At 66.6% G+C, this 9,715-nt stretch overlaps 4 protein-coding genes across 8 annotated transcripts in view; 1 reads left to right on the top strand and 3 right to left on the bottom strand.

The window, feature by feature from the left end:
• The window catches only part of LOC109324773 (mothers against decapentaplegic homolog 6-like), a 165,330-nt gene that overhangs the window by 13,850 nt on the left and 141,765 nt on the right, over positions 1-9,715 (bottom strand). The window lies entirely within an intron of this gene.
• On the top strand, positions 30-3,813 carry CREB3L4 (cAMP responsive element binding protein 3 like 4). Of its 5 annotated transcripts, XM_019556819.1 has the most exons (10): positions 30-90; positions 407-568; positions 811-1,090; positions 1,340-1,479; positions 1,653-1,748; positions 2,010-2,116; positions 2,384-2,452; positions 2,611-2,695; positions 2,981-3,074; positions 3,217-3,813. In XM_019556819.1, the coding sequence occupies exons 2-10, from the start codon at positions 410-412 to the stop codon at positions 3,465-3,467; spliced, it is 1,281 nt and encodes a 426-aa protein (XP_019412364.1). In that variant the 5' UTR covers positions 30-90; positions 407-409; the 3' UTR covers positions 3,468-3,813. The 5 variants fall into 5 exon arrangements, with proteins under 5 accessions (XP_019412364.1, XP_019412366.1, XP_019412362.1 ...); XM_019556817.1 differs by lacking the exon at positions 30-90 and having other exon boundaries at positions 242-568; positions 789-1,090; XM_019556818.1 differs by lacking the exon at positions 30-90 and having other exon boundaries at positions 243-568; positions 789-1,090; positions 1,656-1,748.
• Positions 4,504-5,970, bottom strand: JTB (jumping translocation breakpoint). Its single transcript, XM_019556845.1, has 5 exons — positions 5,752-5,970; positions 5,618-5,658; positions 5,420-5,505; positions 5,213-5,292; positions 4,504-5,070 (listed from the first exon to the last, which is right to left on the bottom strand). The coding sequence occupies exons 1-5, from the start codon at positions 5,805-5,807 to the stop codon at positions 4,914-4,916; spliced, it is 420 nt and encodes a 139-aa protein (XP_019412390.1). The 5' UTR covers positions 5,808-5,970; the 3' UTR covers positions 4,504-4,913.
• RAB13 (RAB13, member RAS oncogene family) lies at positions 6,108-9,555 on the bottom strand. Its single transcript, XM_019556844.1, has 8 exons — positions 9,351-9,555; positions 8,043-8,103; positions 7,823-7,883; positions 7,548-7,625; positions 7,360-7,449; positions 7,090-7,155; positions 6,776-6,826; positions 6,108-6,509 (listed from the first exon to the last, which is right to left on the bottom strand). Exons 1-8 carry the CDS (start codon positions 9,472-9,474, stop codon positions 6,435-6,437), a joined length of 606 nt encoding a protein of 201 aa, XP_019412389.1. The 5' UTR covers positions 9,475-9,555; the 3' UTR covers positions 6,108-6,434.

The following is a 9,715-nucleotide window of genomic DNA, read 5'->3' as shown; positions in this document are numbered from 1 at the left end:
GCGGGCACAGTCGGGCCCGGGACGGGCGACCCCCCGCTGGGCCGAGAGCCGCTCCCGGAGTCGCAGGCCTGGGGGCGGCTGTGGGGCCAGGTGACGGCCGCTCCCGGGCTCGCAGCAGGGCGCGGGGCGCTAGGGAGCGGGGAGTGCGGGGCACGGCCGGCGTCGGGCCCGCCTGGCCCCGCAGTGCTGGAGGCGCGAGGGAGAGGGACGGGACGGCCCTGCTGGGCCCTGGGCACTCTGCGGGCTGCTGCCACCTGCCCGGGGTCCCCCGGCGCTCTGGCATCCCCAGTTCGGCTCGGCACCCAGCCAGGCCCGAGGTGCCTCCCTCCAGGTGCCAGGGCATCGTCTGCACACACAAGCATTGCATGTGCACCCGTGGGCACTTAACCTGCTCTGCCTCTCCCAGGCGATGGAGGCCAGCAGCCCCGCGCTCCTGGATACGCTCTTTGAGCAGGGGGAACTGCATCCTGGTGCCATGCTGCCCTGCCCAGCCCCCTTCCCTGCCTCAGACCCAGGTCCCAGGAGCTCCGAGAAAGCGCTGGAGGAGTGGGCAGCCAAAGGAGACCAGGTGAGCCAGGACTGCATGTGTGGGAGCAGGCCAGGGGGTACAGTGCATGTAGGACTGCAGCCAGGGACCTGGGGGGTAGGGAGGGTCACTGCTGCCATTTGGGGAAAGCACCTTGGGCATGGACAAGCAGGGCCTGGCTTTCCCTGCTCCCTGCGAGGCAGCAATGCCAGGGTCCCAGCCCCCCAACAACCACAGGGGTCACCCCTGCATTACTTGCCAGCCCCACACCTACCGCCCCCCAGCTCCCACCCCTGGCATCCCCTCTGCAGGGGCTGAACAAGAGTGAGCCCGAGGATGTGCTGGGGCTGCTCATCAACCCCAATGCCGTGTACCACGCGGGCGGTGCCTCGGGCTCCCCAGACAGCGACAGTGGCATCTCGGACGAGCCCCCCACTGGCAGCCCCCCGCGCGCCATGGCCCGCCAGCCCCAGGGCCCCCCGCCTGCCATCTACCAGGTGGTCTGTGACATCGGGGGGCTGGAGAGTGAGCCCCTCCGCACCAACGTCATCTCCATTCAGCTGGGTCAGTGGAGCTGGGCTGGGGTGGAGACCCTGGTACTGGCCCCGCAGAGGGGCCAGACAGACCCCTCACTGTGGTGGGGGGTGGAGGGGGCAGGTCCTCCCTGCAGTGGGGGCATAAGGAGCTGCCCTGAGGCTGGCAGTCCCCATACAGCCCCCACCCATGGCAGGTACCTGGCAGGCTGTGCTTCCATGCACCCCCCCAGCAGAAGCCATGACTGCCCTGGGTGCTGACCTGTGTCTCCTGGCACAGATGACTGGTCATCCCCCATGCTGATCCCAGATACCTGTGTCGTGGAGGAGTTGCCGCCCATGCCCACATTGGACTCAGCTGGGCCTGGCACAGTTCCTGGGATGGACAGTACCAGGGACATGCAGGTGCCTGAGGTCCTGGTGAGTCCAGCCCCTCTTGAACCCCCTCAGATCATAGGGAACTCCCTGCACGAACATCCCTGGCAGCAGGAGCCCTCAGAGCTCAGCTGTCAGCGCAGCTCCAGACTGACCGGGGACACAGCCCCCGAGCTGGGGAGGGTGCCCCCACTCCTACAGCTCCTGCTTGTCTCCAGCAGCTGCAGCTCCCAGATCTGCTCCTGACAGAGGAGGAGAGGCGGCTGCTGACACAGGAGGGGGTATCGCTGCCCAGCGGCCTACCCCTCACCAAGGTACGCAGGCAGGGGCAGAGCATAGCACACATATGTGATCACTAGTGCGAGCTGGTATGGGGCCCGGCTCCTACACTCTGCAGCCACCAGCTGCTGGGGGCAGGTTCAAAGGGAAAACAAGACTGGGACTGGGTTTGTGCCCCCGACTGGCCCCATGCCTGGAACCCCCGAGCTGTGGGGAGCAGAGGCATCAGCTTGCCGGGCAGCATCGCAGAGCTGTGGGGCACCATGTGGGTGCTGAGGCCATGTCTGCTCCCACAGGCAGAGGAGCGGATCCTGAAGAAGGTGCGGAGAAAGATCCGCAACAAGCAGTCAGCCCAGGACAGCCGGCGGCGGAAGAAGGAGTACATTGATGGACTGGAGGGCAGGTGGGGCGGCGGAAGAAGGAGTACATTGATGGACTGGAGGGCAGGTGGGGTGGTGCTTGCCCCTCAAGCACCCACAAAGTGGGCACACATGGGCACTCACTCACACTCCCATGCATACAGAGGGGCGCAGCCCGCCTTGTCTGGAGCCCAATGGCCTGAGCCTCAGCCCTGCGGTGCCAGGCAGCCCCCTGGTCTGCCCACACTGATGCACCCGGGCTGGGCAGGGTCACTGGCAAGAGCCCTAACCCTCTCCCCTCTGCCCAGCAGGGCGGCCGCCTGCTCAGCCCAGAACCAGGAGCTGCGGAAGAAGGTGCAGGAGCTGGAGAGACACAATGGGTGAGTGCAGGCCCCACTCTCCTGCCTGGCTGGGAAGGAGCCCTGGAATCCTGGCTCCCCAGTCCCTGTTCCTCTCCGGAGGGAGGTGCATTGGCAGAGCAGGCAAGAAGTTCCCAGACTTGCCCCCAGGGCCCTGCCAACACAGCATCTCCCCGCAGGGCCCTGCTAAGCCAGCTGCAGAGGCTGCAAGCGCTGATCAAGCAGACGTCCAACAAGGCAGCTCAGACCAGCACCTGCATCCTGGTACTAGGTGGAGCTGGGCATACGGGCACATGGGCTCACATGATCACACCAGGCACATGCTTCCCCTCCCTGCCATGCCACTCCCCCAGCTGGGCCCACACGCCCCCCGCAACAACACACGCGAGCCACAGACATGCGCGTCCACACACAGCTATAGCCCAGCCATATGCTGCATCCAGCCACAGTGCTGCACACGCACTAATGTGTCCTCCCCATGGGCATGGTTCACCACCCACTCCAGGCCTCTACAGCTCCATCCCCCTGTCCCCACCATGTCTCCTGCAGATCCTGCTCTTCTCCTTGGGACTCATTGCCTTCCCCAGCTATAGCCTCTTCCACGGTGGGAGGCAGGCAGGCGAGGTCTACAAGCCCAGGGGAGGTAAGAGGCAGGGAGCCTGGAGGGAGCAGGGGGCTTGTTCTGAAATGGAACTGGGGGGAGGAAGAGCTGCCTGGGACCCAGTGGGTCCCCATGCTATCCCCTGTGCCCCAGCTGGGCCCTGATGACTCTGCTTCCATCACAGTGATCTCCAGGAACATCCTAGCCCAGGCAGACCACTCGGCCCCGGTGGAGGAGGTGCCTGAGCCACCCCACAGGGAGCAGCCAGAACCGGAGGGGGCAGCTGGGAACCCCAGCCTAGGACAGGAGGTCTCCAACATATCTGACCCAGCCCCACCTGCAGAGCCCCAGGCTCAGGCCTGGTTGCGGCAGGGAATCCCTGCAGGGCTGCCACAGGGGCAGGCAGCCAAGCTACTCCATGCCAATGAAATGTGACAGGGCAGCCAGAGCCCAAGAAGGCTCTGCTGGTTGCAGCCACGGAGAAGTGTCTCCAGCCCATGGCCCCAAGTGCTGCCCAGAGCCCCCCAGGAGCAGTAGGGCCCCCTACACTGCTGTGGCCTGTGGGGTCTGCAGGCCCCAGGGTGCAGCACAGGTACAAAGCCAACGTCCCATGACTCCAAGCTGCAACTGGCCCTTTCAGAGCAGGTTTCTGCCCAGCAGGACCTGCCAGTTCAGGCTGGGCTGAGCCAGGCCCCAGCAGCACTGAGGGGCTCTGCAGCTGGCCTGGTGGCCCAGCCTCTAGGAAGGCACTGGGCAGGGCCCTGCTCAGGTGAGAGGGTGGCAATCTCAGTTTTAATAAAATGTTATTTGGTTCTTCCAGGCTCTGACTCCATGGACAGTGCTGGGGCAGTGGGAGGGATGTTGGGTGCCTGGCTCCAGCCCTGAGCACAGCACCCCTGGGGTCTGGCCTGGGCCACACCCTAGTGCTCTCGGGCCTGGGAGCCCCAGGAGGTTTTCGACTCCCAGCCCCGGAAAGAGACAGAAGGAGCCCCCAGCTGGACACTCTATCCCTGGGGCCAGTCTGTGGGTGCCTGGTGCTAGCAGAGGCGTGAGCTGTCCATAGGACACCAGACCCAATGCCTGCTCCTGCCCTCCTCAGCCCCTACTGAGACTGCCCATGGAGCAGACCCCATAAACTGCTCCGCAGAGGAGCCACAGCCGGCCAAGCACCACACCCAACCCACTGCTTCTGGGCCTGGGCTCCAAAGCAAAGGAGCCAGGGAGGAGCCTGTGCCACACCCTGAGCAAACAAGCCAGTGCCTGGAAGGCAGCTACCCCTACAGGCCTCCCTGCTGCTGCCTCCACCCTTTGGACTTTACCCTCCCTGGCTTCTCTTCCCCTCCCCCTTCAGCCACCAGGTCACCTCGAACCAGAGCCCACAGCAGGCTCATCTGCACTAACCCCAGGACCGTGGGCAGACACCTGCAGCGGGGAGGCATGGAGACAGCAGGTACCGACACACCAAGCAGCATTTCTTGCAGTCAGAAGCGGCGTTTATTGTGGGGGCACCTGCCTAGAGCACATGGGCACCAAGTTGGCTCCCAAGAGCCCAGTGCAAGCCTTGCCTCCTTCCACATCCGCCAGCCAAAAGGGAAACAGGGAGCTACAGTGGGACAAGCCTGCGGCTGCTGCACAAAAGCCAAAACAGGCCAAGAGGGAGGCCTGCTAGGGCAGGCTGCCCTCGTTCAGTGTCCCAGGGCTGGACTCCCATAGTCTCCAAGGAGCGAGCAGGGCAGCTCCCAGCACCTTCAGTGTTAGCAGCATGATGCACTCCCAGAGGAGCAAGGAGCAGAGCTCAGTCCCCAGCACAGACTCCCTGCCACCACGGCTCCCGGGCACAAGCAGAAGGCAAGGGCCACCACGGCTCCCAAGGCAGCAACATTAGATGGACTCGATCTGCTTGCGGACCTTCTCCAAGGCCTTCCTGTCCAGCATCCTCTGGCGGCACACGACCAGCAGGGCAAAGATCACAGCCACGCCGATCATGGCCCCCTCGAACCTCCAGAAGGCATGGGCTTCCATCACCGCCGAACGGCAGCTGCCGAGAGGAGACGAGCTGCAGGGCCAGGACTTCCAGGGTAGGGAGGCAGATGCCTCTGGCACCCCGCCGAGACTCGCCTGGTGGAGCCAAGGGGCCGTGGCCCTCAACCCGGCCACGAGGCTCCCAGGGCTCCCCTTACCTCTTGTACTCGTCCTTCTGGGATGTAGCACAGTTAATGCGCTCGATGAAGCCGGTCGGGCTGCACTCAGGCATCGTCTTCTGCAATCAGAGCAGACCCATGGCCACAGTCAGGGTGGGCGAGGTGCCCCCTCCACAGGCCTGGGCCAAGCCGAGCAGAGGGAGAAGCAGCACCAAGGCAAGTGGAGTCCCCTTGCCCGGCTCTCACCGCTTCGAAGGTGGTGCACTGGGTGCACTCCTGGGCCACCACGAACTCCTCCACGTGCCAGCACGGCGTGGCCGCCACGGGGCTCACTGGGGAGAGAGGGGAGCTCAGCACTGGCACCAGCGGCCGCCTCCGAGAAGGTTTCGCCCCAGGATCATGGTTTGGCCGGGCCGGGCCGACCCTGCCCCGGGGGGGACCCACCTGAGCGCTTGTCGCTGCCGGGCCCCGTCGCCTCCGCGGGGCTGCGGGGAAAGAGGTGGTCAGCGGCGGCCCAGGCCCACCCCTGGGTACCGGCCCCCACACCTCCCGGGTCCGCCCCGGCCCCGGCCCCGCACCCGAGCCCCCAGGCCAGCACGGCGCAGAGCAGGGCCCAGCGCAGCGCGGCAGCCATGGCCCGGGCGACTCCGGCTCGTCCCGCTTCGCTCACGGCGCCGCCATCTTGGCCCGCACGGACTTCCGGGAGCGGCGAGACGCCGGGGCAGAGCGACGCCAGCGCAGGGGGAGCTGGGAACGCGGAGGAGAGGGGCTTCCGTGATGGACGCAGCGCCCCCTGCGGCTGGGGCCGAGCCCCGCACGTGGGCCGGGCCGGGAGCCCTGTCCCACTGCCCCTCCGGCACCAGCTGCCCACCCCTCCCCCGTGCCAGGACCCGGCCCCAGCCCCACGGCGCAGACACGGACACGGACACGGACGTGACAACCCGGGGCTTTATCACAGTGACTGGGGACCGTGGCTGCCGCTGCTGCGACAGGCGGTGGCACAGAGGCTCCCCGCCCAGCGGCGGGTCTGGGGGCCCGACCCCCCGGGGCTGGCACCGGGGCGCTCCGCTCACGGCCACCCTCAGTCCGCGGGCGCCCCCGGCTCGCTCTGCTCCCGCCCTGCACGGTGTCCAGGGGCTCCAGCCCCAAGTATTGGCTCGGCAGCTCTGGGGTGCGACCCGCGTGGTCCCGGAGCAGCAGCAGGGGCGAGGGTGGCACAGGGCTGCGGTCTCGGGGTTGGGGCTCCAGGTGGTTGTGGGTGCTAGGCCACGGAGCATCTGCTGCTGCTCTTCTTCTGCGAGGTTGCCAAGTCCAGGTGCCCCTTGCTGCTTGCGCCCTGGAAGCACAAGAGGCAGAGAGGATGCTGACCCCGGCCCCGCCTGTCCTAGGCAGGAGGGGCAGAGCTGGGGCCTGGGACCATGCTACAAGGCAGGCTGGAGGGGCCCTGCCTGGCACCAGCACCTGCTTGTGAGCTTGTGTCCCAGCCGGGTCCACTGGGCCCTGTGGGGCTGCAGGGGGCTGGAGGCCCCTGCCCTGGGCCAGGCCCCTGCACCTCTGCAGTGCCCCCAAGCGGAGCTGCCCCAGGCCCATCCCTGTACTCACTGCTTTCTTGGTGGACTTCAGTAGGATGTCCCGGGCCAGCGTAGTGAAAGCCTGAGGAGGAAGAGGAGCTGTCAGAGGCTCCAGAGGGAGCCAAGGGGCTGCCTGGCATCAGCAGGACCCAGGGCAGGGGAGCCAGGTCCTCAGTGCCCCCAGCCCAGCCCAGCCCAGGGGGCAGGAGTCTGGCTGTCCCCATGGCCTCAGCACTCATTTCTAGCCCTGTCCGGGCCAATGCAGAGCAGGCACTGGCCTAAGGTCCCCACCCCTGCATTGTGTGGAGGAGCCCCCAGGCCCGAGCCCTGCCCTGCTCTACTCACCTCCTCCACATTCAGGCTGGACTTGGCACTGGTCTCAAAGAACCGGATCCCATGCTCCTTGGCCAGCTGCCGTGAGAGAGGGGCCTGGTGAGGCAGCGCCCCCCCACCCCTGCCCTCCCCTGGGGCCCAGCACAGCTGGGGCAGCTGGCGGGGACATGACCAAATCCAGCAGGCCCCTGAGCCCCAGGCGGTGGAGACACGACCCACCCACAGAGTTGGTCCTGGCCCTGGGACTCTGGCACCCCTCCGCACTCCCCTCCCTGGCCCTACCTTCTCTGCATGGTCCCGCTGCACCTTGCGCTTGCCGTCCATGTCGCACTTGTTCCCCAGCAGCAGGCGCTCCACGCCTGCCGAGGCATTCTGGGTAGAGCAAAGCCAGCAGTGAGTGCTCCCCCTGGGCCCCACATCCTGCCAGCGCCCCCCAGCCACCAACCGGTGCTCCAGTGCCCCACACCCACCTCCCTGATGCTCTTCATCCAATTCTGGATGTTCTCAAAGGACTTCTCATCTGTGATGTCGTAGACGAGAATGATCCCCTGCAACACACATGCTCTTAGCGGGGCCAGGCCCTCATGAGCGCTGGAGCCCAGTGCTCCCAGAGCAGGAGGAGCTAGGACAGGGTCTCCTCCTCCCTCCAAGAAGGAGCCTGGAAGGAACTGTACTCCTTGCCCCATCCCCTGTCCAGCCCCAGCTGCAACCCCCGCCCCTGCCCCTGCCCTGCCAAGCTCTCTACCATGGCTCCTCGGTAATAGGCTGTGGTGATGGTTTTGAACCGCTCCTGTCCCGCTGTGTCCCTGCAAGAGAGTGTGGAAACCAGGGTCAGCTCCTGTCCTCCGACACCATGGAACCTGGCCCCCTGGTGCTGCTACCTGGCAGGCAGGACCCCTACACCCCCTGGCAGGGGCCGGCTGGGGGGTACCAGGTGGGGCAAGGGGAGCCAGATTCCCACTTACCAGACCTGGAGCTTGATCTTCTTCCCCTCAATCTCCACAGTCCGGATTTTGAAGTCAATCCCTGGGAGGCAAGAGGGACGCTGGCTGTCAGGGATACAGTAAGTACCAGGGGCCACATGTGTCTTGGGGGCTACTGAAGAAGCTGCAGGCACTGGTGGAGGGGGCAGGATGCCTGGGCAGTGCAGGCAGGTCAGCTCAAAGCAGCACCAGCCAGGGAGGGGTTGAGAGGTTGCATCCCCCAGGTCCCAAGGCTGGGGGCCGGCTCCTGCTGGCTTGGCTTGGCCCCCAGAAGGGTCCCCCAGCCTAGCAGGGAGGCGGCAGCTTGTCAGCCCAGTACGCGCTGGCCCCAGTTACAGGATTGGGAGTAGCTGGGAGCAGAGCTCTCCAAGCTGGGAGAAGAGGGGAGGGCCTCAGGGAGAGGAAGGGGTGGGGGGGACAGACCCCCAGCCCCTGCCCAGAGCACAGGCACCATAGTCGGGAGCAGCCTCGTCACTGGAATTCCCCTCCAGAAGTTGAGCTCCGCCAGGGCAAGCTCCCAGCTGGCAGGCAGGAGGGAGGGAGCGCGAGTGTCTGCGTGTACAGAGCCCTGGCCACACACACACCCGGGCTGCTGAGCCAGCCTGGGGCCAGGACACTCCGTGCCAAGTGGGCAGAAGCTGGCCCCCACCATGGGGGCTCCAGTGCTGGGCTGCAGGGATGCCAGGAGGGGTGGGGGCAGCATAGGCACAGCTGAGGCCTTGCCCAGGGGAGGGGGCAGGGGGCACCCCAGAGCTGGCAGGGGCTTCTGCCTCACCAGCAGGATGGGGTGGGGGGCCTTGGGACAGGGTCTAGGATGTGCCAGGTCTGGGCTGAGCCATGGGACGGAGGCACCGCTGAAACCCAGGGGTCCTGGGCTCCAGCTCCTGCCCCAGCACCAGGGACAGGACGTGACCCGGAGGAAGTGCAGGGCAGGCAGCAGCCAGGCCTGGAGCATATCCCCACAAGCTGGGTGCGCTGCTGGAGCCACCCTGAGCCCCCCTCCCCGTCCCCTGCACTTTGGGAGCCCACGGGCTGCTCTGTGCCCAGCCTGTGGGGCTGCCAGCGCCAGGCACAGCTGGACAGATGCGTGGATGGGATGGTGTCACACTGCTAGCGAGGTGGGGGCGCAACTGCCCCTGGACGGGCCTCAGAGCAGGTCCTGCCCTAGGTCCCCTTGCCCGAGCAGGACAGGGAGATGCCCCGGGCCAGTGGCAGAGGCAGGGGTTGCGCTGGGGCATTGGGCCCCACTATGCCTGGGGAGCTGTGGTGGGGGCTGGGCCGGGGTCTCACCGATGGTGGAGATGTAGGTGCTGCTAAAGTTGTCCTCCGCAAAGCGGATGATGAGGCAGGTCTTGCCCACACCGCTGTCCCCGATCAGCAGCAGCTTGAAGAGGTGGTCGTAGGACTTGGCCATGGCCCCGGCCGGGCCTGGCCCAAACTTTCCTGCTGCTGGAAAGAGGCGAGAAGCAGCAGCGGCTCCTCCCCGCCCGGCCCCCGCCTCCTCGGCTGGGAGGGATAGGCCTCGCGCGCGGACCCTCCCCCTGCCCTGGGACGGGACTGGACGAGGCCGATACCCCGGGAGCAGCCAGCGGGGTCTGGCCCCGGGCTCCGGGGCATCGCTGGGGGGGCAGGGGCTGCGGGTGGGAGTGAGGGGC

Source organism: Crocodylus porosus, unplaced genomic scaffold (assembly GCF_001723895.1).
Source record: "Crocodylus porosus isolate Cpor-Errol unplaced genomic scaffold, CroPor_comp1, whole genome shotgun sequence".
In the NCBI taxonomy this organism is placed as follows: Eukaryota; Metazoa; Chordata; order Crocodylia; family Crocodylidae; genus Crocodylus; species Crocodylus porosus.
The sequence above is the reverse complement of the archived record's forward strand: the minus strand, read 5'-3'. Positions and strand labels throughout refer to the sequence as shown.

Bases quoted from the DNA above. Each gene is read 5' to 3' on its own strand.
- CREB3L4 (XM_019556817.1), top strand. From the start codon at position 366: ATGTGCACCCGTGGGCACTTAACCTGCTCTGCCTCTCCCAGGCGATGG. The intron at 1,091-1,339 runs GTCAGTGGAGCT...CTCCTGGCACAG, and splicing joins CGTCATCTCCATTCAGCTGG to ATGACTGGTCATCCCCCATG. The intron at 1,480-1,652 runs GTGAGTCCAGCC...GCTTGTCTCCAG, and splicing joins TGCAGGTGCCTGAGGTCCTG to CAGCTGCAGCTCCCAGATCT.
- JTB (XM_019556845.1), bottom strand. From the start codon at position 5,807: ATGGCTGCCGCGCTGCGCTGGGCCCTGCTCTGCGCCGTGCTGGCCTGG. The intron at 5,659-5,751 runs GTGCGGGGCCGG...CTTTCCCCGCAG, and splicing joins GTGCTGGCCTGGGGGCTCGG to CCCCGCGGAGGCGACGGGGC. The intron at 5,293-5,419 runs GTGAGAGCCGGG...CTCTGATTGCAG, and splicing joins AGTGCACCACCTTCGAAGCG to AAGACGATGCCTGAGTGCAG.
- RAB13 (XM_019556844.1), bottom strand. From the start codon at position 9,474: ATGGCCAAGTCCTACGACCACCTCTTCAAGCTGCTGCTGATCGGGGAC. The intron at 6,827-7,089 runs GTGAGTAGAGCA...CTTCCTCCTCAG, and splicing joins CCAGCCTGAATGTGGAGGAG to GCTTTCACTACGCTGGCCCG. The intron at 6,510-6,775 runs GTGAGTACAGGG...TTGTGCTTCCAG, and splicing joins TGAAGTCCACCAAGAAAGCA to GGCGCAAGCAGCAAGGGGCA.